Source organism: Oncorhynchus clarkii, chromosome 29, assembly GCF_045791955.1.
Source record: "Oncorhynchus clarkii lewisi isolate Uvic-CL-2024 chromosome 29, UVic_Ocla_1.0, whole genome shotgun sequence".
NCBI lineage: Eukaryota > Metazoa > Chordata > Actinopteri > Salmoniformes > Salmonidae > Oncorhynchus > Oncorhynchus clarkii.
This window is the reverse complement of record NC_092175.1, coordinates 8296932-8320141: the sequence shown is the minus strand read 5'-3', so window position 1 is coordinate 8320141 and position 23210 is coordinate 8296932. Positions and strand designations below refer to the sequence as shown.

The 23210-nt window shown below is 44.1% G+C and overlaps 1 protein-coding gene across 3 annotated transcripts; it reads left to right on the top strand.

Moving 5' to 3' along the window:
* The first annotated feature begins 2762 nt into the window (after nucleotides 1-2762).
* On the top strand, nucleotides 2763-22126 carry LOC139388092 (EGF-like repeat and discoidin I-like domain-containing protein 3). Of its 3 annotated transcripts, XM_071134651.1 has the most exons (12): nucleotides 2763-3057; nucleotides 3502-3579; nucleotides 3688-3720; nucleotides 4594-4722; nucleotides 12839-12892; nucleotides 13493-13606; nucleotides 17423-17604; nucleotides 17713-17868; nucleotides 18014-18158; nucleotides 20013-20197; nucleotides 20358-20513; nucleotides 20729-22126. In XM_071134651.1, the coding sequence occupies exons 1-12, from the start codon at nucleotides 2994-2996 to the stop codon at nucleotides 20876-20878; spliced, it is 1446 nt and encodes a 481-aa protein (XP_070990752.1). In that variant the 5' UTR covers nucleotides 2763-2993; the 3' UTR covers nucleotides 20879-22126. The 3 variants fall into 3 exon arrangements, with proteins under 3 accessions (XP_070990752.1, XP_070990753.1, XP_070990754.1); XM_071134652.1 differs by lacking the exon at nucleotides 12839-12892; XM_071134653.1 differs by lacking the exons at nucleotides 12839-12892; nucleotides 13493-13606.
* Nucleotides 22127-23210: the final 1084 nt, after the last annotated feature.

Below are 23210 nucleotides of genomic sequence, written 5' to 3'. Positions count from 1 at the left end.
GGGTCTTGGCCTGGGCATCCCGTAGTTCTGTCAGCAGACAGAAACTTAGACAGTCTGACCTGGCGATGACCGGCGGAGGCTGAGAGAGAGAGAGAGAGAGAGAGAGAGAGAGAGAGAGAGAGAGAGAGAGAGAGAGAGAGAGAGAGAGAGAGAGAGAGAGAGAGAGAGAGAGAGAGAGAGAGAGAGAGAGAGAGAGAGAGAGAGAGAGAGAGAGAGAGAGAGAGAGAGAGAGAGAGAGAACCCAGCGAGGAAACAGTCATTCCTCATGCAGGTACAGTACAGCTATGTTGTTAATCACACCGATGGAATCATGCCCCAGTTCCACTTTGTAAGGATCTGGTTCAAAGCCGGAAGATACATTTCCTTTTTTTTTCTTTTTGCAAAGAAAGAGATTTGTCCATCTCAATGTACTTGACGTCATTTTGAAATGACAGACTTTTACAGATAGGGCTATTTTTGACATTGATAACATTTCCCGACATTTCTTGTCTCTTTACTCTCAACAGCTGATGTGACTCTGGACCGTCATACAGTTCACTGTAGTTTGATGTTGCCTGACGATGGGAGGACAGTGAAACCAGGAGATGAGACGAGTGTCCCTGATAATCCACAGAGATTTAATGAGATTCAGGGGGTGTCCTGGCCAAAGATGGCTTCTGCTCTGGACGACACCTTTGGCAGGTGGAGGTGAACAAACTCCGGTTGTCTACTCAAAGGAGAGATATGGAAACGTACTCTCCAGAGAAGGTTTACTGGTGTCTAAAATTGTTGTTTTTTCTTTGACTCCTGTCTTTACGACCTCATTACTGTCTTTTTTCAGCATGCCCTTATACCTCAGAGTATTGGGTGTATGTGGAGGTTGAGGAGAGGTGGGTCTCCTTTTACAAGTCCAGGGCTCTACATCTACACTTTCACTGACTTCTCTGAGAGAGAGAGAGAGAGAGAGAGAGAGAGAGAGAGAGAAGATCTACCCCCTGGTTGAAGTGAATGGAGAAGGCTTTGTGATCCAGGAGCTGAGATAAAGCCCGGGATGGGCGCTGGGGAGGGCAGAAATGATCTGGCAACTGGAGGGCTACTGGGTTCACATCCCCAAGACATCTCCCTACTGTTGGACAAGGCCCTTAACCCCACAACCTGCTTCCCATCCAGTGGAGATACACTACAGCTTGACCCATAGAAGACACGTTTCTGTTGTTCACTGTAACATGTGGACAAATACAGTTGTGTTGTCATTATTGTAAAATATTAAGGTACAAATGGACCCACATTCGGGGACAGGAAGCTCAACCTGGGGATGCTTTCTACTTGGTAAACCTGTGTGCTCTCTCCAGCCAATCACCTTCATCAATGCAGAAATGAAGTGCTACGGAAACATTTAAACCAGCAGCAGGACAGTGGAAATCGGTGGTCTTAAACCTTTGAAATTTGAATTGAACAGAATTCATTCATTTAATAAAACATCTGGATGTAAAGTATTGGGACTGGATCTGAGTTTCACTCCAATGTCAGGCCTGTCAGAGGAAACTGTTGCCCAATCCCATATCAGCGTAGGGGATGGTTCTCACTCTGACCAGCAGATGGAGACAAAACCTTAGGAACGGCACACGACTTCAGACCTTGACCATGAGTACCTACTAAGACTGATCGTCATTGTGTGACTGCTGTAGTGCAATACAAGGTCAGATCACCTATTTGGCAGAAGAGGGAAAAAGAGTATTCACATGGGGTCATTTAGTAACTCTCTACCTCCCCCTCTCTCTTCTCCCTCCATCTCTCTCCCTCGCCTCCCCCTCTCTGAGTGAAGCGTTGGCACCAATGAACCCATTGATGAACAGGCACAAGCCCCTCCAGCCAAGTCAAACAGCCTCCCGGTGCTTTAATCACGGCCTAACTTGGCCCACACTCTAACCCGATCCCACCTTGCCGCTACGTCCTCCCCCGCATCCCAACACTCCTACCCCCTAACCCACCCACCCATCCCACCACCACCCCTACCCCCTATCCCCTGCACAGATGCTGCATTCAGAACCAAGTTCTGCTTCGCATAAGCACAACTCTCACTGGTTTCTCTGTGTCGTGTCCGTACACTCAGCGTTCTGGGACAGGAAAACAGTTATCCAGACACTCTCCATCACACACATACGATACACATACAACCCAGCTGAACTTCCTCCATTTGGTCCCCGTTGGGCAAAACATCTTATCTCCTCTTCATGGGACCATTCTGGCCTTATTGGTATGATGTCATCAAAAAATATGCATGCAGGCAGCTCTGTGTTTTCACATAGGCCAGCCTACACTATTCGAAATGTTTTTGCTATCGATATTAAATTGTTATTTGGCTTCCCCCACAGAGGAACACTTTATATAACCATTTTTGGTTGCAGGTTGGACCCTTTGAGAGAACTCCACTTTTCACGAGTGCCTCGTTATGTGAATTCAAAGGATTCTAACCTGGAACCAAAAAGGGTCGTCTTAGCCGAATGAACTCTTTCGGGAACCCTTTTTTTTCGAAGAGTGTACTGAATACGACCTTTATCCTAGGAAACGAGTGCTATTATTTATTTGGCCTATTTTGTTAACATTAATTATTATAATGAGCTTATACATCCATTTTCAATCATCAGGAGATTATTGTGATGGCTAAACTACAACTTCAGGTTAGTCAATTATAGCTACTGATTGTGGCGGTCAAGCAGCCGAGGTGAGATACTGCGCAGCATCACTGCGGTGAAGCGAACCAGAGAAGAGGTGGTAGCGCTCAACCTCAGGATCCCTTTGCTTTTTGTCTGTCTGCCTATTTATCTGCGCAACAAACTCGCATCTCCGGGTAAACTGATTGACAGACAGCTTGCGAGGAGGAGTCGCCATCATCATCAGCATCATCACAGCGGCCTCTGCAGCGAAGGCGGAGGAGAGGAGACGAGAGAAAGAAGATAAGTTTTCTGCCCTTTGTTTTGGTTTTGACCGCGGGGGAAAGCAGTAACTCGGAGATGCACCTGCTATTGTCCCTCGCGGTGCTGTGCCTCCGTGCGGCTGTGCCTCGGCAGGTGAACGGTGAGTGCATGGGGATACTGGCGAATGTAAACAAACAACGGTGGCGTCATCCCTCTTAAATGAAGGGGTGAATGTTAGTGCGTAGTTTTCTTATTAAGGAGTGAGGTGCGGCCGCAGATGCCGTTGATACTTTGAGGGAACTCGCGGAGGATATTCTCTAGAATAAATAACTACGTGTATCTTAATACGCTCGTGTTGTTGTTTTGTTTAGTTTTTTTGTTGATGTGATGTAACTTAGCCTATCAAAGCCATATCTGAACTTAGTTGTTCAGAGAATTTGAAGTGGAAATTCTGCATGAAGATGTGTGTGTGTGTGTGTGTGTGTGATATGTAAATACAGTGTGTGATGCCTGTCCCCTTGGGGCTCTGTGTCTCTCTCATTGGGGTGTTGCTAAGAAGATCTGACAGCTACTCTCTCTATCTCTCTCTCTCTCTCTCTCTCAGGGGATGAATGTGAACCTGTGTCATGTGAGGGCGATGCAGACTGTTTCACCCCCCAGTCAGAGGAGGCGCTACTCTTATGTAAGCACAGGAGGACTTTGGGATCAATAATTCAAGTAATCAACTGTGTCAGCGCATGATTAGGGAACACATTATCACCACAACAAATTGATCTCTTTCTTTCTACAGCCACGCCAGACTGGGAGGAGCTGATTACAGCAGGTAAGAGAAGCCTGATCCCAAATAGCCTCTAGTCCCCGTGTCCCCTCACAGATCTCAAATTATTGGATAGGTGTAATCAATTCACTCCGTTTATGATTGATGGCCTGTTTGATCCTATGACACCTACATGAAGTGCACAACATCACTAAGCTTTATATTAATGCAACACAGCTACTGACAGTGACCACTGGTTCCTTCATCCAACAGTACAATGACCCACGATATGTTCTATTGCCTGTGATCTTCATCAAGACACCACTCTCTTCTCTGAGGTCCATTATAGGTTGTGTGTGTGTGTGTGTGTGTGTGTGTGTGTGTGTGTGTGTGTGTGTGGTGTTTTAGATAATCCCTCATTAGTTCATACTAGCTGCTGTAGTAACACCATAATGAGGGCAGGCTTTATTTTGTGATGTGCCTGTCATAGCTAATCACACACATACACACACATACACACACACGTACGTGTCCATGGTTGTGTGAGCGTAGCCTGCTAACCTGATGGTGAGCCTCCCATAAGGCTAGCAGGGTAATATTAGCAGGTTTAATATAACTACTCTGACCCATATCCCTTTGCTTATCTTGGGACAGGCAGTGAATATAAATAAATATGTTGTATTGTCATATACACCAGATAGGTGCAGTGAAATGTGTTGTTTTATAGGGTCAGCCATAGTAGTAGTTTGCGCTCCTGGAGCAAATTAGGGTTAAGTGCCTTGCTCAAGGGCACATCGGCAGTTTTTTTGTTTGTTTTTACCTTCTCGTCTCGTGTGTTCGAACCAGCGACCTTTCGGTTACTGGCCCAACACTCTATGTTGTCTTTTACTTGTGCTTAGTGTAGAAAACCAATTGATCCCAATAGGTTTTTGTGTCCAGGTCCGTGCCAGCCCAACCCATGCCACCATGGGGGTGTGTGTGAGACCACTAATGCCCAACGAGGTGATGCCTTCCTGGGGTACCACTGTCACTGCTCCCCTGGCTACTCTGGAGCCCACTGCCAACACAGTAAGATACATATGCACGCACACACAAACATACACACACATAGGCACACACACACACTAACCCGGGGGGACGGCTTGAGAGGGTCTCAGGCCTCCCGGCTGGAGGGAGTGGTGTAATCCGTCCATTCTTAATGAGGTCACTCAGTGGGAATTATGCTGATGAAGTCATGCACACATCCTCACGCTTTCATGGGTGTGATGAGTTATGACGGCTTTCACGTGGTGAACACGCACGCACGCACGCACGCATGCACACACACACACACACTCAACAATGTAGTACCACCCACATGAACAAATACTGCAGTTTACTATAGAATTCTGCAGTACTTACTATAGAATTCTGTAGTAAACTGTTGTGTACAGTAGAATACTGTACTAAACACTGTAATACCCCTCAATCATATGTAGTGCTTATTATAGAATGTTGTAGTATACTGAGGAATACTACTGTAAATACTACGGTATTATCCACTTTAGTAAATACTATTGTAATGTCCGCAAAAACACTACAGTCCCGGAAAAACACTACACTTTTTAAACTCTATTTAATTTGCACATGCCTTGCCCATTCCCCTCCCCCATATCCCAATTTGTGCTACCCATAAGTGAGAAACCTACATGCCAAGTATAAACCATATTGTGTTCCCTACAGGCTATAGAATTGAGCAGAAACTATGAACTCTCTGGTCAGACCCTGGTCCTTCCTTCCTTCCTTCCTTCCTTCCTTCTTTCCTTCCTTCCTTCCTACTGTACAGGTTATGGAAAATGTGCTCTTTTAGTATTTTTCCAGTAGGTTTTCACAAGGAGGAAATTCCAAAGATAATGAAACAAAAACACTAAAGTAAATATTTTAGTTATGTCTGAAAAAAACACAAGTAAATACTACAGTCATCTACAGTCTGCAAAAACACTACATTAAATACTTAAGTATACTACAATCCGCAAAAACACAACATTTATTACTATAGGTGACCAATCGTTTCGATTCGGTATCGTGTAGCAACATTTTAAATTGTGTTTTTTACATTGGATAAAAGTAGAGACCTAGAAAATGGTATATCATACATTACAATTGAGGAACAATGGGAAAGTAATTCTGCTTTGAAAGTTCATAACCCCACTTTGGAGAAAATGGCCCTTGAATGTTTTGGTACACCTAGTGGAGAGGTTTTCTTTGTCTACACCCATTCAGCATTATTCACACCCTCTTAAGCCTTAGCCCCACCCATATCTTTTAAGGATTCACATGTGAGGCCATGTGCTAAACAGAGTGAGTACGGTAGTGTACTAAACAACCAAAGGTTTCAAGACTAAAGGCTGGTTTATACCATGTCTATCGACATGTCTGTAGACAGTTGTCGCAGTGACATCCTGAACATTCTATTGTCGTCCGGCATCAAACTTGTCATTGTCGTTATGAACACAAAAACGACAGGCTGCATGACATCAGCAGCCTGGTGGTCCAAAATAGCATAACTGGTGTATTTTAACACCAATAAACCCATCCGTTTAAAAATAAATTCAGTATATGTCAATTTAGCAAACCAGGCAACTAAAATAAACTTTCTAAACAATGTTTTGGTTAGTTTCTAGTTTGTTAGCTAGCTAGCTAAAGTTAAGGCACTATATACTACAGTTTTCTTTTGCTACAGTATTTATACTATAGTTAACTGTTAATACTACAGTATACTAATGTGAATACTACAGTCAAGTCTGAAAAACACTACAGTGAACACTATTATATAGTATACTATAGCTTTTTTTATGTGGGCAATACCAACAATGATATCTACTCTGTATGTGTGCACAATGAGGTCACATACTCTTGTAGTTCTCCAGGGGGTCTTGTATATAAATACTAGGTGTTGTTCTTGGTGACAGACCAGAATTTCCCTCAGAATTGATTAAATCACCCACGGAAGCCTTCTGTACTAAATTAAAGCGAGTCATACCCATAGAGATCCTATGAAATTACTAGAGTGGATATGTCATATACCCTCAAAGTTCCAGAATGGGGTGAAAATGGCAGCCATATTGGTCAGGGAGAAATCCAAACCATTCAAATTGGAATGAATGGCAGTAGATGTATAATCCTGATTTTACTTAAGCAGGAAAATAAAAGTAAGGCATATGATATATCACAAATTGTGTAATAGAATTATTGTTAACCTGAAATATTGTCATATCATTATAAATACAGTTTATATAAGTTTTATACAAACTGTCTGTATAAATAGCCTCTAAAATATATTTAAACTGACCCTAAATGTCTCAATTTGTGTTTTCTTGGAAAGCTGTGAGTGCAATTATATGTTACAATATCAGTACTTGTTGCATTTACAACTTGTCTAAATCCTATCATCAACTGATTTCAGACAATGTATGGCTGTGGATTAATTGCATTGTTTGAATGGAATGTTGGCATATTGGCAGTTAATTTGAAACATTTCTGTAATCATTCCTCTAAAATTGCCTGAGTAGCAAGCAAACAAACATACAGTGCAGACAAATTCTTCAAATATATATTTTTTACACAATATCTTATCACATCACTGTTGACCAACTTTTTGACCAAAATGGCTGACCTGCAGAGCTTCCAACTCTCACGCATTGGCCGTGAGACACATGCATTAGACCTTCTTCTCATGCTCACTCCACACCTCTTACGGTGCATTCGGAAAGTATTCAGACCCCTTGACTTTTTCCACATTTTGTTACTTTACAGCCTTAATCTAAAATTGATTAAATAAAAACTTTTCTACATCAATCTACACACAATACCCCATAATGACAAAGCGAAAACAGGTTTTTAGAAATATTGTGCAAATTTATAGAAATAAAAAACAAAAAGACCTTCAAGTCAAGGGGTCTGAATACTTTCCGAATGCACTGTATATCTCACTGTGTGAAAAGTACTCTATTTGTTTATTTAATTAGTCCAGTGCTTTAACGTTTAAATTGAATTCATCGCTTTTGCGCTTGCAATTTAGCATCACTAACAGAACCTCTGCCATTGTCCAGTTTTACCACAGCCCTGTGAACCGCGGCACATTGAAGCATACGATTGGTTTATTTATGTAAGGGATCGAGGGAATTGGACGCGCATTTTAAAGAAACGTCCCTCATAATTAGGAGAGGAGCCGAGTAGAGAAAGAACGTTCTCCGCTGAGTTTATAAAACTGTAAAAAGAGCAGCACGGAGGGGCTGTTTTAAATACAATGTTGTAAAAACAAAATGGTTGCTGTTACTCCCGTCCCTATTGTTGAATGCAACCTTTTGACACCACTTACTGAGGTCAATAATCCATACTTGCCTTAGTCTCCTTTGGTGATTGGCGTTTAGGCTGCGGCAATGAAAAAGCAGCATACACACCTAAAGTATGTTTTAGCAGGGGAGTTTGGTAGGGTAACCTGATTTGTAACTCTGAAAATAACAGACTGTGAACCCAAAAGTGTACGTTTGATTGTAGAGGGGAACAATAAATGTACAAATAATAATAATACAATAAGAAGATGAACTGTGCTTGTCAGCAAGAACACGACTGTTATTCCTCTTCTTCCCAATCTCGCCAGTGTAATCACATACAGTATTTGAAATCCGATATGCCTACTTGTGTTTTTGAAAATGCATAATATGAGGCTATGTTTTTTTTTTTGTTTTTTTTTGCAGTCATTCATGGAGGCTTTTGAATAAGTCATGCAAATAAGAATTGGATATTGATTTTGAGGCTCCAGGCCTCTAATATAATTGTCGACATTTGAGTATTGTGCACGTGCTAGGCTAAGATAGTAGGGCGATTCACAACTTACAAACGCGTCATATTTTGTCTATGTAGAGTCAGATGATTGCAAGGGTCTTCAACTGGTAGGCATAAACCACCTGAATATTGAGATATTCATTTGATTTTTCCTGAAGGTTTTGAGAAATGAATTGTTATAATAAGAACATTTTCAAACACCCAGAACTTGGGAAACATAGATCAGGGGGAGGCCAACCCTCCTGGAGGGCAAGCGCAATATTCTTCCAGCACTATTTTAAAGAGTTCACCCAAATCACAAAATGTTTGTGTCCTTACCTTGAAAACAATCTATGGACAAGGAGACTGCAATCAATGATTTGGTTACCCAGTGCCATCAACCTAAACTGGGACATCCTTAACACCCCAGCCGTCCTATAATCTAAGCTAGATGCCCTCAATCTCACACCAATTATCAATGAACCTACAGTACCAGGTACAACCCCAAAATCCGTAAACACGGGCACCCTCATAGATATCATCCTGACCAACCTGCCCTCTAAATACACCTCTGCTGTTTTCAACCAAGATCTCAGTGATCACTGCCTCATTACCTGCGTCCGTTATGGGTCTGCTGTCAAACAACCACCCCTCATCACTGTCAAACGCTCCCTAAAACACTTTAGCGAGCAGGCCTTTCTAATCGACCTGGCCGGGTATCCTGGAAGGATATTGGCCTCATTCCAGCAACTTTTCAGTGGAGTTAGGAACCAATATAAACAGGCAGTTAGGAAAGCAAAGGCTAGCTTTTTCAAACAGAAATTTGCATCCTGTAGCACAAACTCCAAAAAGTTCTGCGACACTGTAAAGTCTATGGAGAATAAGAGCACCTCCTCCCAGCTGCCGGACTGCACTGAGACTAGGAAACACTGTCACCACAGATACAGTGCCTTGCGAAATTATTCGGCCCCCTTGAACTTTGCGACCTTTTGCCACATTTCAGGCTTCAAACATAAAGATATAAAACTGTATTTTTTTGTGAAGAATCAACAACAAGTGGGACACAATCATGAAGTGGAACGACATTTATTGGATATTTCAAACTTTTTTAACAATTCAAAAACTGAAAAATTGGGCGTGCAAAATTATTCAGCCCCTTTACTTTCAGTGCAGCAAACTCTCTCCAGAAGTTCAGTGAGGATCTCTGAATGATCCAATGTTGACCTAAATGACTAATGATGATAAATACAATCCACCTGTGTGTAATCAAGTCTCCGTATAAATGCACCTGCACTGTGATAGTCTCAGAGGTCCGTTAAAAGCGCAGAGAGCATCATGAAGAACAAGAAACACACCAGGCAGGTCCGAGATACTGTTGTGAAGAAGTTTAAAGCCGGATTTGGATACAAAAAGATTTCCCAAGCTTTAAACATCCCAAGGAGCACTGTGCAAGCGATAATATTGAAATGGAAGGAGTATCAGACCACTGCAAATCTACCAAGACCTGGCCGTCCCTCTAAACTTTCAGCTCATACAAGGAGAAGACTGATCAGAGATGCAGCCAAGAGGCCCATGATCACTCTGGATGAACTGCAGAGATCTACAGCTGAGGTGGGAGACTCTGTCCATAGGACAACAATCAATCGTATATTGCACAAGTCTGGCCTTTATGGAAGAGTGGCAAGAAGAAAGCCATTTCTTAAATATATCCATAAAAAGTGTCGTTTAAAGTTTGCCACAAGCCACCTGGGAGACACACCAAACATGTGGAAGAAGGTGCTCTGGTCAGATGAAACCAAAATTGAACTTTTTGGCAACAATGCAAAACGTTATGTTTGGCGTAAAAGCAACACAGCTGAACACACCATCCCCACTGTCAAACATGGTGGTGGCAGCATCATGGTTTGGGCCTGCTTTTCTTCAGCAGGGACAGGGAAGATGGTTAAAATTGATGGGAAGATGGATGGAGCCAAATACAGGACCATTCTGGAAGAAAACCTGATGGAGTCTGCAAAAGACCTGAGACTGGGACGGAGATTTGTCTTCCAACAAGACAATGATCCAAAACATAAAGCAAAATCTACAATGGAATGGTTCAAAAATAAACATATCCAGGTGTTAGAATGGCCAAGTCAAAGTCCAGACCTGAATCCAATCGAGAATCTGTGGAAAGAACTGAAAACTGCTGTTCACAAATGCTCTCCATCCAACCTCACTGAGCTCGAGCTGTTTTGCAAGGAGGAATGGGAAAAAATGTCAGTCTCTCGATGTGCAAAACTGATAGAGACATACCCCAAGCAACTTACAGCTGTAATCGCAGCGAAAGGTGGCGCTACAAAGTATTAACTTAAGGGGGCTGAATAATTTTGCACGACCAATTTTTCAGTTTTTGATTTGTTAAAAAAGTTTGAAATATCCAATAAATGTCGTTCCACTTCATGATTGTGTCCCACTTGTTGTTGATTCTTCACAAAAAAATACAGTTTTATATGTTTATGTTTGAAGCCTGAAATGTGGCAAAAGGTCGCAAAGTTCAAGGGGGCCGAATACTTTCGCAAGGCACTGTAAATCCACTACAATTCAGAATTTCAATAAGCATTTTTCTACGGCTGGCCATGCTTTCCACCTGGCTACCCCTACCCCGGTCAACAGCCTTGCACCTCCCACAGCAACTTGCCCAAGCCTCCCCATTTCTCCTTCACCCAAATCCAGGTAGCTGATGTTCTGAAAGAGTTGTAAAATCTGGACCCCTACAATCTGGAACCTCTCTTTCTAAAATTATCCCCCGCAAATGTTGCAACCCCTATTACTAGCCTGTTCAACCTCTCTTTCATACCATCTGAGATCCCCAAAGATTGGAAAGCTGCCGCGGTCATCCCCCTCTTCAAAGGGGGAGACACTCTAGACCCAAACTGTTACAGACCTATATTTATCCTACCCTGCCTTTCTAAGGTCTTCGAAAGCCATTTCGAATCCCACTGGACCTTCTCCGCTATGCAATCTGGTTTCCGAGTTGGTAATGGGTGCACCTCAGCCACACTCGAGGTCCTAAACGATATCATAACCGCCATCGATAAAAGACAATACTGTGCAGCCGTATTCATCAACCTGGCCAAGGCTTTCGACTCTGTCAATCACCACATTCTTATCGGCAGACTCAACAGCCTTGGTTTCTCAAATGACTGCCTCGCCTGGTTCACCAACTGCTTCTCTGATAGAGTTCAGTGTGTCAAATCGGAGGGCCTGTTGTCCGGACCTCTGGCAGTCTCTATAGGGATGCCACAGGGTTCAATTCTTGGGCCGACTCTTTTCTCTGTATACATCAATGATGTCGATCTTGCTGCGGGTGATTCTCTGATCCACCTCTATGCAGACAACACCATTCTGTATACTTCTGGCCCTTCTTTGGACACTGTGTTAACTAACCTCCAGTCAAGCTTCAATGCCATACAACTCTCCGTGGCCTCCAACTTAGTAAAACTAAATGCATGCTCTTCAACCGATCGCTGCCCGCACCTCCCCGCACTTAGAATATGTGGACAACTACAAATACCTAGGTGTCTGGTTAGACTATAAACTCTCCTTCCAGACTCACATTAAGCATCTCCAATCCAAAATTAAATCTAGAATCGGCTTCCTATTTCGCAACAAAGCATCCTTCACTCATGCTGCCAAACATACCCTTGTAAAACTGACTATCCTACCGATTCGATTTTTCCATTTTGTCACCAAGCCCCATATATTACCCACCACTGCAACCTGTATGCTCTCGTTGGCTGGCCCTCGCTTCATATTTGTCGCCAAACCCACTGGCTCCAGGTCATCTATAAGTCTTTGCTAGGTAAAAGCCCCGCCTTATCTCAGCTCACTGGTCACCATAGCAGCACCCACCCATAGCACGTGCTTCCGCAGGTATATTTCACTGGTCACCCCCAAAGCTAATTCCTACTTTGGCCGCCTTTCCTTCCAGTTCTCTGCTGCCAATGACTGGAACAAATTGCAAAACTCATGTCTCCCTCTCTAACTTTAAGCATCAGCTGTCAGAGCAGTTCACAGATCATTGCACCTATACACAGCCCATCTGTAAATAGCCCATCCAACTACCTCATCCCGATATTGTTATTTTTTTCTCCTTTGCACCCCAGTATCTCTACTTGCACATGCATCTTCTGCACATCTATCACTCCAGTGTTTAATTATTAAATTGTAATTACTTCGCCACTACGGCCTATTTATTGCCTTACCGCCCTAATCTTACCACATTTGCACATACTGTATATAGATTTTTTCTATTTTATTATTGACTGTACGTTTGTTTATTCTATGTGTAACTCTGTGTGTTTGTTTGTGTCGCACTGCTTTGCTTTATCTTGGCCAGGTCGCAGTTGTAAAGGAGAACTTGTTCTCAACTGGCCTCCCTGGTTAAATAAAGGTGAAATAAAAGGAAATAGAAAAACATTAATATTACTATTTCCTTTGCAGAGTCTTGTTGTAGTGGTGACACTCCCCGCCCGACATGTTGCATCCAACTTTCACTTGAGTACCGGGATCAATCCCTGCTTCCAACCTTCCCACTGTGTCTCTCCCCATCTCCTTTTATTGCTGTCTGAATTAAGTGTCAAACCACCTGAAAAAATATTAGCATACTTTCATTTCATCTGCCCAAAATCTCGAAGTAACAAAGTCATTTTGAGTGTTCATTTCATGTTCGAAGCATCCGGAAAACACCTGGCCTGTGGTAAGATTTTTTATTCCCCACCTTGGTTATAGGCCTAACTACAGCCATGTCAAAAATACATAGAAATAAAGAGATTAGATTTGAAAGCAGTAAAGTTTTCCGACCCCCCGTCTAGGGGTTGTGGCAGGGGGCAATGAAATTATCATAGCAAATCTCACTCCAAGCTGCCTTCAAAAGTTGGCAGTCCTGTTCCTGTATGAAACATTCCCATTTTTACATTAAGTATCTGTATGCAACCTGATAGTCCCATAAATGTATGAAACAGTTCTTCCCTGGTCTGTGTTTGTGTTTCAGATGTGAATGAGTGTGAGAGTGGGCCGTGTAGGAACGGAGGTGTGTGTACAGACCGGGAGGCCAACTACACGTGTGTGTGTCCTGGAGAATACACGGGCAGGACCTGCCAGCACAGTGAGTGTGGACTTGTGTAACTGTTTACTTGCGAGTCATCAGAGGACAAATATTTTAAGAGGTCTTGATGTCCAACATATGCTCTCTTGCTGTTTTCCCTTTTAGTGCGCTTCTGTGTGTGTGTGTGTGTGTGTGTGTGTGTGTGTGTGTGTGTGTGTGTGTGTGTGTGTGTGTGTGTGTGTGTGTGTGTGACCTATTTATTTAAGCTATTTAAGCACTCTGTGCTGTCCTGGTGTAGCATCATTAAAAATCAAATCAAATTGTATTTGTCACATACACTTGTTAGGGCAGATGTTATTGCGGGTGTAGCGAAATGCTTGTGTTTCTAGTTCCAACAGTGCAGTAATATCTAACCATACACACAATCTAAAGTAAAGGAATGGAATTAAGAATATATAAATATTTTGATGAGCAATTTCAGAGCAGCATAGACTAAGATACAGTAGGATAGGATGGAATAGAGTCGATACATATTAGATGAGTAATGAAATATGTAAACATTATTAAAGTGGGTAGTGTTCCATTATTAAAGTGGCCAGTGATTTCAAGTCTATGTTTGAGGCAGCAGCCTCGAATGTGCTAGTGATGGCTATTTAACAGTCTGATGGCCTTGAGATAAAAGCTGTTTTTCAGTCTCTCGGTCCCAACTTTGATGCACCTGTACTGACCTCGCCTTCTGGATGATGGCGGGGTGAACAGCTCGGTTGGTTGTTGTCCTTGATGATATTTTTCCCTTCCTGTGACATCTGGTGCTGTAGGTGTCCTGGAGGGCGGGTAGCTTGCCCCCGGTGATGTGTTGGATGGGCCGCACCCCCCTCTGGAGAGCCCTGCCATTGCGGGCGGTGCAGTTGCCGTACCAGGTGGTGATACAGTCTGACAGGATGCTCTCAATTGTGATTCTGTAAAATTTGTTGAGGGGTTTAAGTGCCAAGACAAATTTCTTCAGCCTCCTGACGTTGAAAAAGCACTGTTGCGCCTTCTTCACCACACTATCTGTGTGGGTGGACCATTTCAGTTTGTCAGTGATGTATACGCTGAGGAACTTGAAGCTTTCCATCTTCTCCCTTGCTGTCTCATTGATGTGGATAGGGGGGCTCCCTCTGCTGTTTCCTGAAGTCCACAATTAGCTCCTTAGTTTTGTTGACGTTGGGCGAGAGGTTATTTTCCTGGCACCACACTCCCAGGGCCCTTACCTCTTCCCTGTAAGATGTCACATCATTGTTGGTAATCAGGCCTACTACTGTTGTGTTGTCTGCAAACTTGATGATTGAGTTGGAGGCGTGCATGGCCACACAGTCATGGCTGAATAGAGAGTACAAGAGGGGGCTGAGCACGCATCCTTGTGGGGCCCCAGTGTTGAGGATCAGCGACGTGGAGATGTTGTTTCCTACCTTCACTACCTGGGGGCGGCCCATCAGGAAGTCCAGGACCCAGTTGCACAGGGCGGGGTTCAGACCCAGGGCCTCGAGCTTAATGATGAGCTTGGAGGGTACTATGGTGTTGAATGCTGAGCTATAGTCAATGGACAGCATTCTTACATAGGTATTCCTCTTGTCCAGATGGCGATGGCATCTTCTGTGGATATATTGGGGCGATAAGCAAATTGAAGTGGGTCTAGGGTGTCAGGTAAGGTAGAGGTGATATGATCCTTGACTAGTCTCTCAAAGCACTTCATGATGAATGAAGTGAGTGCTACGGGGCCATAGTCATTAAGTTCAGTTACCTTTGTTTTCTTGGGTACAGGACCAAAGGTGGACATCTTGATGTATGTGGGGACAACAGACTGGAATAGGGAGAGATTGAATATGTCTGTAAACAATCCAGCCAGCTGGTCTGCGAATGCTCTGAGGACGCGGCTGGGCCGGCAGCCTTGCGAGGGATAGCACGCTTAAATGTCTTACTCACGTCGGCCAGGTAGAAGGAAAGCCCACAGTCCTTGGTAGCGGGCAGCATCAGTGGGACTGTGTTAACCTCAAAGTGGGCGAAGAAGGTGTTTAGCTTGTCCGGCAGCAAGATGCCGGTGTCCACGACGTGGCTGTTTTCCCTTTGTAGTCCATGATTGTCTGTAGACCCTGCCACATACGTCTTGTGTCTGAGCCGTTGAATTGCGACTCCACTTTGTCTCTATACTGAGGTTTTGCCTCTTTGATTGCCTTACGGAGGGAATAACTACACTGTTTGTATTCGGCCATATTCCCTTGCCACCTTGCCACAGTTAAATGCGACGGATTGCATTTTCAGTTTTGCGTGAATGCTGCCATCTAACCACGGTTTCCCGTTAGGGTAGGTTTAAATAGTCACAGTGGGTACAATATCTCCTATACACTTCCTATACACACAGTATCAGTGTATTTGTCTATGTTGCTCTCGGAGGCTACCTGGAACATATCCCAGTCCACGTGATCAAAACAATCTTGAAGCGTGGATTCCAATTGGTCAGACCAGCATTGAATAGTGCTTAGCACGGGTACTTCCTGTTTGAGTTTTGGCCTATCGGAAGGGAGGAGCAAAATGGAGTTGTGATCAGATTTGCCAAAGGGAGGGCTGGGGAGGGCCTTGTAGGCATCCCGGAAGTTGGAGTAGCAGCAGTGTTTTAGCAGCGCGAGTACTACAGTCAATGTGTTGATAGAACTTCAGTAACTTTTTCCTCAAATTTACTTTGTTAAAATCCCCAGCTACAATAAATGCGGCTTCAGGATATGTGGTTTCCAGTTTGCATAAAGTCCGGTGCAGTTCTTTGAGGGCCGTTGTGGTATCGGCTTGAGGTGGAATATACACGGCTGTGACTATAACCAAAGAATATTCTCTTGGGAGGTAACACGGTCGGCATTCGATTATGAGGTATTCTAGATCGGGTGAACAAAAGGACTTGAGTTGCTGTATGTTATCACAATCACACCATGAGTAGTTAATCATTAGCGATGTTGTTGCGTCGTGGTACCAGAGTCTCTCTGTTCTCAATCAGAGCCAGCCTGAGTCTGTTTTGGGGGTGGAGAATGCCAGATACGGACCCCCTTGTCCCAACTCCTACACAGGGACCACGGACACACACTCACAGACCTATGCCCTTCTCCCCTACCTCACACACTCCTCCAGAACCAGTTCTTTTCACACATACTCACACAGGAGCTGTGGGAAAAGAGAGGAGAGTTGCGAGGATGAGGATGTTTTTGTATGGCATTTTGAAGCTGAAGTCTCAGCCAGTGAGAGGGAGAATGATGGACTGATAAGTGGAAGTAATGACGCAGAAAGAGGAGAAGAAGAAAAGGATGAACTGGCTAGCAGAATAAAACAAATTCAAAAATGGACTGACACACAGATGCAATGACTCAGTTTTACCAGGAGGGAGGTTGAGAGACTACATGTCAGAGACTGAAATCAATGATGAAACTGACCTGGAACGATGAAATTCATCTGGGCCAACATGGGACAATCCAGAGCAGAGCTGAGGCTGTCCCTCAGAGGAGAAACAAGGAACACTGTGTCTTCGGTACCTGCTGATGTTTGAGGAATGAATGAAGAAAGAAAGAAAGGAAGGAAGGAAGGAAGGAAGGAAGGAAGGAAGGAAGGAAGGAAGGAAGGAAGGAAGGAAGGAAGGAAGGAAGGAAGGAAGGAAGGAAGGAAGGACATTTACTGTGGCTTTGGCTTGTGATGGATGTACTAATTGTACTTATCATTATCTATCTCTCTCTCTCTCTCTCTCTCTCTCTCTCTCTCTCTCTCTCTCTCTCTCTCTCTCTCTCTCTCTCTCTCTCTCTATGTCTCTCCTCTTTCTTCCTTGTGTGTCTGTGTACCTGCTGTCCCTCTACTCTGTAGAGTGTTCAGGTCCTCTGGGCATGGAGGGTGGTATCATCACCAAGGGGCAGCTATCCTCCTCCTCTGTTCAGCGGGGCATGTTTGGTTTGCAGCACTGGAGCCCTGACCTGGCCCGGCTCCACCGCAGGGGCATGGTTAATGCCTGGAGCCCTGCACTCAGCGACCGCTGGCCCTGGATACAGGTAGCACACGCTCACACACTCCGGCTGTCCGCTAGATAGATGTAGCCAGTGTTTACTCCACCATGGCCAAACTCTAGTTGTTTCTGACCCCCTTATGTCTGTGTCCAGGTGAACCTGCGGCAGCAGATGCGTGTGACGGGGCTGATTACCCAGGGTGCTCGGCGGCTGGGCAGCTCAGAGTATGTGAAGTCCTATAAGATCGCCCACAGCGACGACGCTAGGACCTGGAGCATGGTGAAAACCAGAGGAGACACACAGGACATGGTGATGCGTGTGTGTGTGTGTGCGTGTGTGTGCGCGTGCGTGCGTGTGTGTGTGCGAGTGAGAGTGAGAGTGAAAATACATTTGCCCAGGTGCGCCTAAATCAGCCTGATGTTTTTGACTGATAAAACCTGATGTTTTCCTCTAGATATTCCACGGTAACTCAGACAGCAGTTCTCTCATGGCCAACACCTTCTCTTCACCAATTGAAGCACAGTACATACGGGTTTACCCTCAAGTTTGCTGGGGCCATTGTATGCTGCGCATGGAGCTGATGGGCTGCGAGCTCACAGGTCAGTGACGTCATCATCTGTGGACATGATGCTTTATAAACTTCATAATGCCTTCATTACAGTGTTGTAAAGCTTCATGATGCATGTCAAATGTCTCCAAAGCAGTCATACATGGTTATAAAGTAAATATTTAATGACAATGTTTTGACACACAGTACCAGTCAAAAGTTTGGACACACTAACTCATTCTAGTTTTTTTTATTTAAATTTGACTATTTTTCTACATTGTAGAATGCTATGAAATAACACATATGGAATCATGTAGTAACCAAAAAAGTGTTAAACAAATCAAATTATATTTTACATTTTAGATTCATCAAAGTAGCCACCCTTTTCCATGATGACAGCTTTGAACACTCTTGGTATTCTCTCAACCAGCTTCATGAAGAATGCTTTTCCAACAGTCTTGACGGAGTTCCCACATATGCTGAGCACTTGTTGATTGCTTTTCCTTTACTCTGCGGTCCAACTAATTTCAAACCATCTCAATTGGGTTGAGTTTGGGTAATTGTGGAGGCCAGGTCCTCTGATGCCGCACTCCATCACTCTCTCTCTCTCTTGGTCAAATAGCCCTTACACAGCCTGGAGGTGTGTTGGGTCATTGTCCTGTTGAAAAACAAATGATAGTCCCACTAAGCGCAAGCCAGACTGGATGGCGTATTCCTGCAAAATGCTGTGGTAGCCATGCTGGTTAAATGTGCCTTGAATTCTAAATTAATCACGGACAGTGTCACCAGCAAAGCACCCCCACATCATCACACCTCCTCCTCCATGCTTCACGGTGGGAACCACACATGCAGAGATCATCCGTTCACCTACTTTACATCTCACAAGACATGGCGGTTGGAACCAAAAATCTCAAATTTTGACTCATCAGGCCAAAGGACAGATTTCCACTGGTCTAATGTCCATTGCTCGTGTTTCTTGGCCCAAGCAAGTCTCTTCTTCTTATTGGTGTCCTTTGGTAGTGGTTTCTTTGCAGCAATTCGACCATGAAGGCCTGATTCACACAGTCTCCTCTGAACAGTTGATGTTGAGATGTGTCTGTTACTTGAACTCTGTGAAGCCTTTATTTGGGCTGCAATTTCTAAGGCTGGTAACTCTGGGTCTTCCTTTGCTGTAACGGTCCTCATGAGAGCCAGTTTCATCATAGCGCTTGATGGTTTTTGAGACTGCACTTGAAGAAACTTAAAAAGTTATTGAAATGTTCCAGATTGACTGACCTTCATGTCTTAAAGTAATGATGGACTGTCATTTCTCTCTCATTTGCTTATTTGATCTGTTCTTTCCATAATATGAACTTGGTCTTTTACCAAATAGGGCTATCTTCTGTATACCACCCCTACCTTGTCACAACACTGATTGGCTCAAACACATTAAATTATCTTTTAACAAGGCACACCATAATTGAAATGCATTCCAGGTGACTACCTCATGAAGCTGGTTGAGAGAATGCCAAGTGTGTGCAAAGCTCATCAAATTTGTTTGTTTAACACTTTTTTGGTTCCCACATGATTCCATATGTGTTATTTCATAGTTTTGATGTCTTCACTATTATTCTACAATGTAAAAAATAAAGAAAACCCCTTGAATGAGTAGGTGTGTCCAAACTTTTGACTGGTACTGTATATTTTCAAGATATACAGTACCAGATATACAGCTTTGTTGTTGAGATTATCTGACACAACCATTATGATGCTGTCAGTAAAGTGATTATGATGCTGTCAGTAAAGTGATTATGATGCTGTCAGTAAAGTGATTATACACTTACTGTACCATAGGCAAATATTTTTGGACCTAGTCTACTTCCTGTATATTAGGGATTTTTCTGTGTTTCTGTTTCTGGTCTCCCAGGCTGTTCAGAGCCTCTGGGTCTAAAGGGGGGTCAGGTGCAGGACTCCCAGCTGACCTCGTCCTCTGTGTACCGGACCCTGGGCATGGGTCTGCTGGCCTGGACCCCGAACAGAGCCAGACTGGACAACCAGGCCAAGGTCAACGCATGGACCGCAGCCACCAATGACCAAAACCAGTGGATACAGGTATGGAGGGGAGAGGGAGGGGGAGGAGTCAGAGAAAGACAAAAACAGAGTGGAGTATGCATTTTAATGAATGGATAATTAAATCATTCTCCCTCTCTCCCTCTCTACTTCCCCTCTCTCCCTCTCTACTTCCTCTCTACTTTCCCTCTCCCTCTCTCAGGTAGACCTGTTGGTTCCTACTAAGGTAACAGGTGTAGTGACTCAGGGAGCTAAGGACTTTGGCCGTGTCCAGTTTGTGCGCTCCTACAAACTAGCCTACAGCAACGATGGACTGAGGTGGACGACATACCAGGACGAAACACAACACAAGGACAAGGTCAACACACATGATCATATTGATTGACTGTTTGATTGATTTGTTGATTGATTGAGACAGAAAAGACATGACATACATGACAGAGGGACAGAAAGAAAGAGAAGGAGACAGAGAGTGAGGGACGGTGATGGTTCAGTTATTGGTGTTCCAGTTGTATCTGTGGTTGTCTTGTTGGCAGTGTGTCTGATGGTATCCGTGGTTGTCTTGGGTGACAGGTGTTCCAGGGGAACGTTGAAAATGACACCCACAGGAAGAACTCCGTCCAGCCGCCCATATATGGTCGTTTCCTCCGCCTCATCCCCTGGTCCTGGTACGGACGCATCACACTGAGGATGGAGCTACTGGGCTGCACAGAGGACGACTGACCATCTCTCTCTCTCTCCCTCTCTCCCTCCGTCTCTCTCTCCCTCTCTCTCTTCTCCCTCCGTCTCTTTCTCTCTCACCTAGCTCTCTCTTCTCCTTCCGCCTCTTTCTCTCTCACCTAGCTCTCTCTTCTCCCTCCGTCTCTTTCTCTCTCACCTAGCTCTCTCTTCTCCCTCCGTCTCTTTCTCTCTCACCTAGCTCTCTCTTCTCCCTCCGTCTCTTTCTCTCTCACCTAGCTCTCTCTTCTTCCTCCGTCTCTTTCTCTCTCACCTAGCTCTCTCTTCTCCCTCCGTCTCTTTCTCTCTCACCTAGCTCTCTCTTCTCCCTCCGTCTCTTTCTCTCTCACCTAGCTCTCTCTTCTCCCTCCGCCTCGTTCTCTCTCACCTAGCTCTCTCTTCTCCCTCCGGCCTCTTTCTCTCTCACCTAGCTCTCTCTTCTCCCTCCGCCTCTTTCTCTCTCACCTAGCTCTCTCTTTCCCCTCTCGCTCTTTCCCTGTCCTGCTTCTGTTTCTCTCCCCTTTCTCCATCTCTCCATCTCCCATCTCTCTCGCTCTTCTCCCTTCTTCCATCTCGCTCTCTCACTTGACCTCTTCTCCACCCCCCCCCCTCTTTCTCTCTTGCTGGAAATAGCAGTGTGGACAACGATCATAAGAGACACCGGGAAAGAAAATGGGACGTAGAGGTCACAATAGGTGACTGGTTTACCTTGTGTTATTTATTTCTTGGATTATAAGGTACTGTACTTCTGCTCTTCGATGTTTTTGCTATATCGTACTCCTGTGTGATTTCCAACAGTAGTGTAGTGCCAAAACAATACAGGGTTAACGTCTCCATGGCCAGCCTTTGACTGTTCTCTCCCACCGTTTCTGACGGCGAAACAGCCCTCTCGAAGCACAAAGCTCCCCTAAATAACCATAACAGTTGAACGGCGTTTTACAGACATTGTAACAGGGAAGTTACAACGTTATTCACACTACATTGCGAGGAATAAGGTATTTTAATGCTGTTGAAGAGATAGAAAATGTCGCCCAAAGTGTGCTATCTACTGTATAATAACCTCTGAAATGGTATTCGTTGATACTGGTTGAACACAATATTGATGGTTGTAACATAATTCTTTAGCTGATATGGTGCAACAAGCCACTTTCTGTGTAGTAAAACAAGTGACATAATACTTGTGTTTCTCTCCGTGTCTGTTTGGGTATCCAATCAAAAGGTGTTTGCAATTAAGTCATCGGAATGGTCTAAAGCTCTTTGCGCTCACCTTGCTAAGGACAGGAGAGTTTGATGCAGCTATCTAAATGTATCTAACCCTAACCTTAACCCTAGCTTCATGCCCACATCCCGGTTCAACCCTAACCCTAGACTCAACCACAACCCTAACCCTAACCGTAGGGCAAGCTTATTAGCAGCAATAAAAGTTAATTGCCAAAATAGGGCTTAAATGTCAATACAGTGACAACAAATTACATGGAAAGGGGAAGGCAATTCATTCGAGCAGGGGCGGTCTGGGACCAGAAATCGTCTCTGGTATTTCTAACATACCAGCCCATTATTTTTCCTTGAGGGACCCACAACGGCCAATTTTTTTCCAAGAGTCCCCCACACAGCCTATTTTCCCATCAGCACCCAATATTAGCCAGATAATGAGAATTTTGTGAAAAAAAAAAAAAGTTAGGCTAAAATTGGACCAGCCATCTGGCATTTGTCCAAAATGCCAGATGGTCAGTCCGCCCCTGAACTCGAGCAGTTACAAACTGATGTACACAACACAAGAATATTAGGTGGAAAATAGAATGGTCTGCCGGCTGATGCTGGTTTGCATCAGGTGAATGGCTCACATTAGGCCTGAATACAGTCAGTAAAGCCACGAGGGGGAGCACAGCACCATCTGCAAAACAGACAGATTTTTCCACAATGTGTTTTTTTTAAATTCAACTGCAAACACTACAATAAATGAAATGCATTTTGATTCATGAATTATACAAACAGAGTGACTCCTTGGTCAAATAGTAAAACTCCCACGTTGCTCTTACATTGTGAGATAAATAACGAATGATTCTATCTATCTTCTCCGATCCCTTCACAACAGTGTTGTCTCGTGTCATCTCTAACGTCTTCGTCAGGTAATGGTGTGCGAGATTACATCTGCCCAAACACTCCTCAATTTTCCATCAGTTCTCCCTGTCTTCTTCCTCTCTCTGTATATGTGAGCTTCTCTCTAACCTTCTCTTTCACCAGCCTATCCTTCTCCTCCATCTGTCTGTCTGTTGCACTCCCTGAGCATCTTTGTCTGTTAGATCATGACGTTCCCCTGTAACTCCGGTAGAACTAT

Coding starts and splice junctions, on each gene's coding strand:
- LOC139388092 (XM_071134651.1), top strand. CDS start 2,994: ATGCACCTGCTATTGTCCCTCGCGGTGCTGTGCCTCCGTGCGGCTGTG. Junction 17,869..18,013: donor GAGGAGACACACAGGACATG/GTGATGCGTGTG, acceptor GTTTTCCTCTAG/ATATTCCACGGTAACTCAGA. Junction 18,159..20,012: donor GATGGGCTGCGAGCTCACAG/GTCAGTGACGTC, acceptor CTGGTCTCCCAG/GCTGTTCAGAGCCTCTGGGT.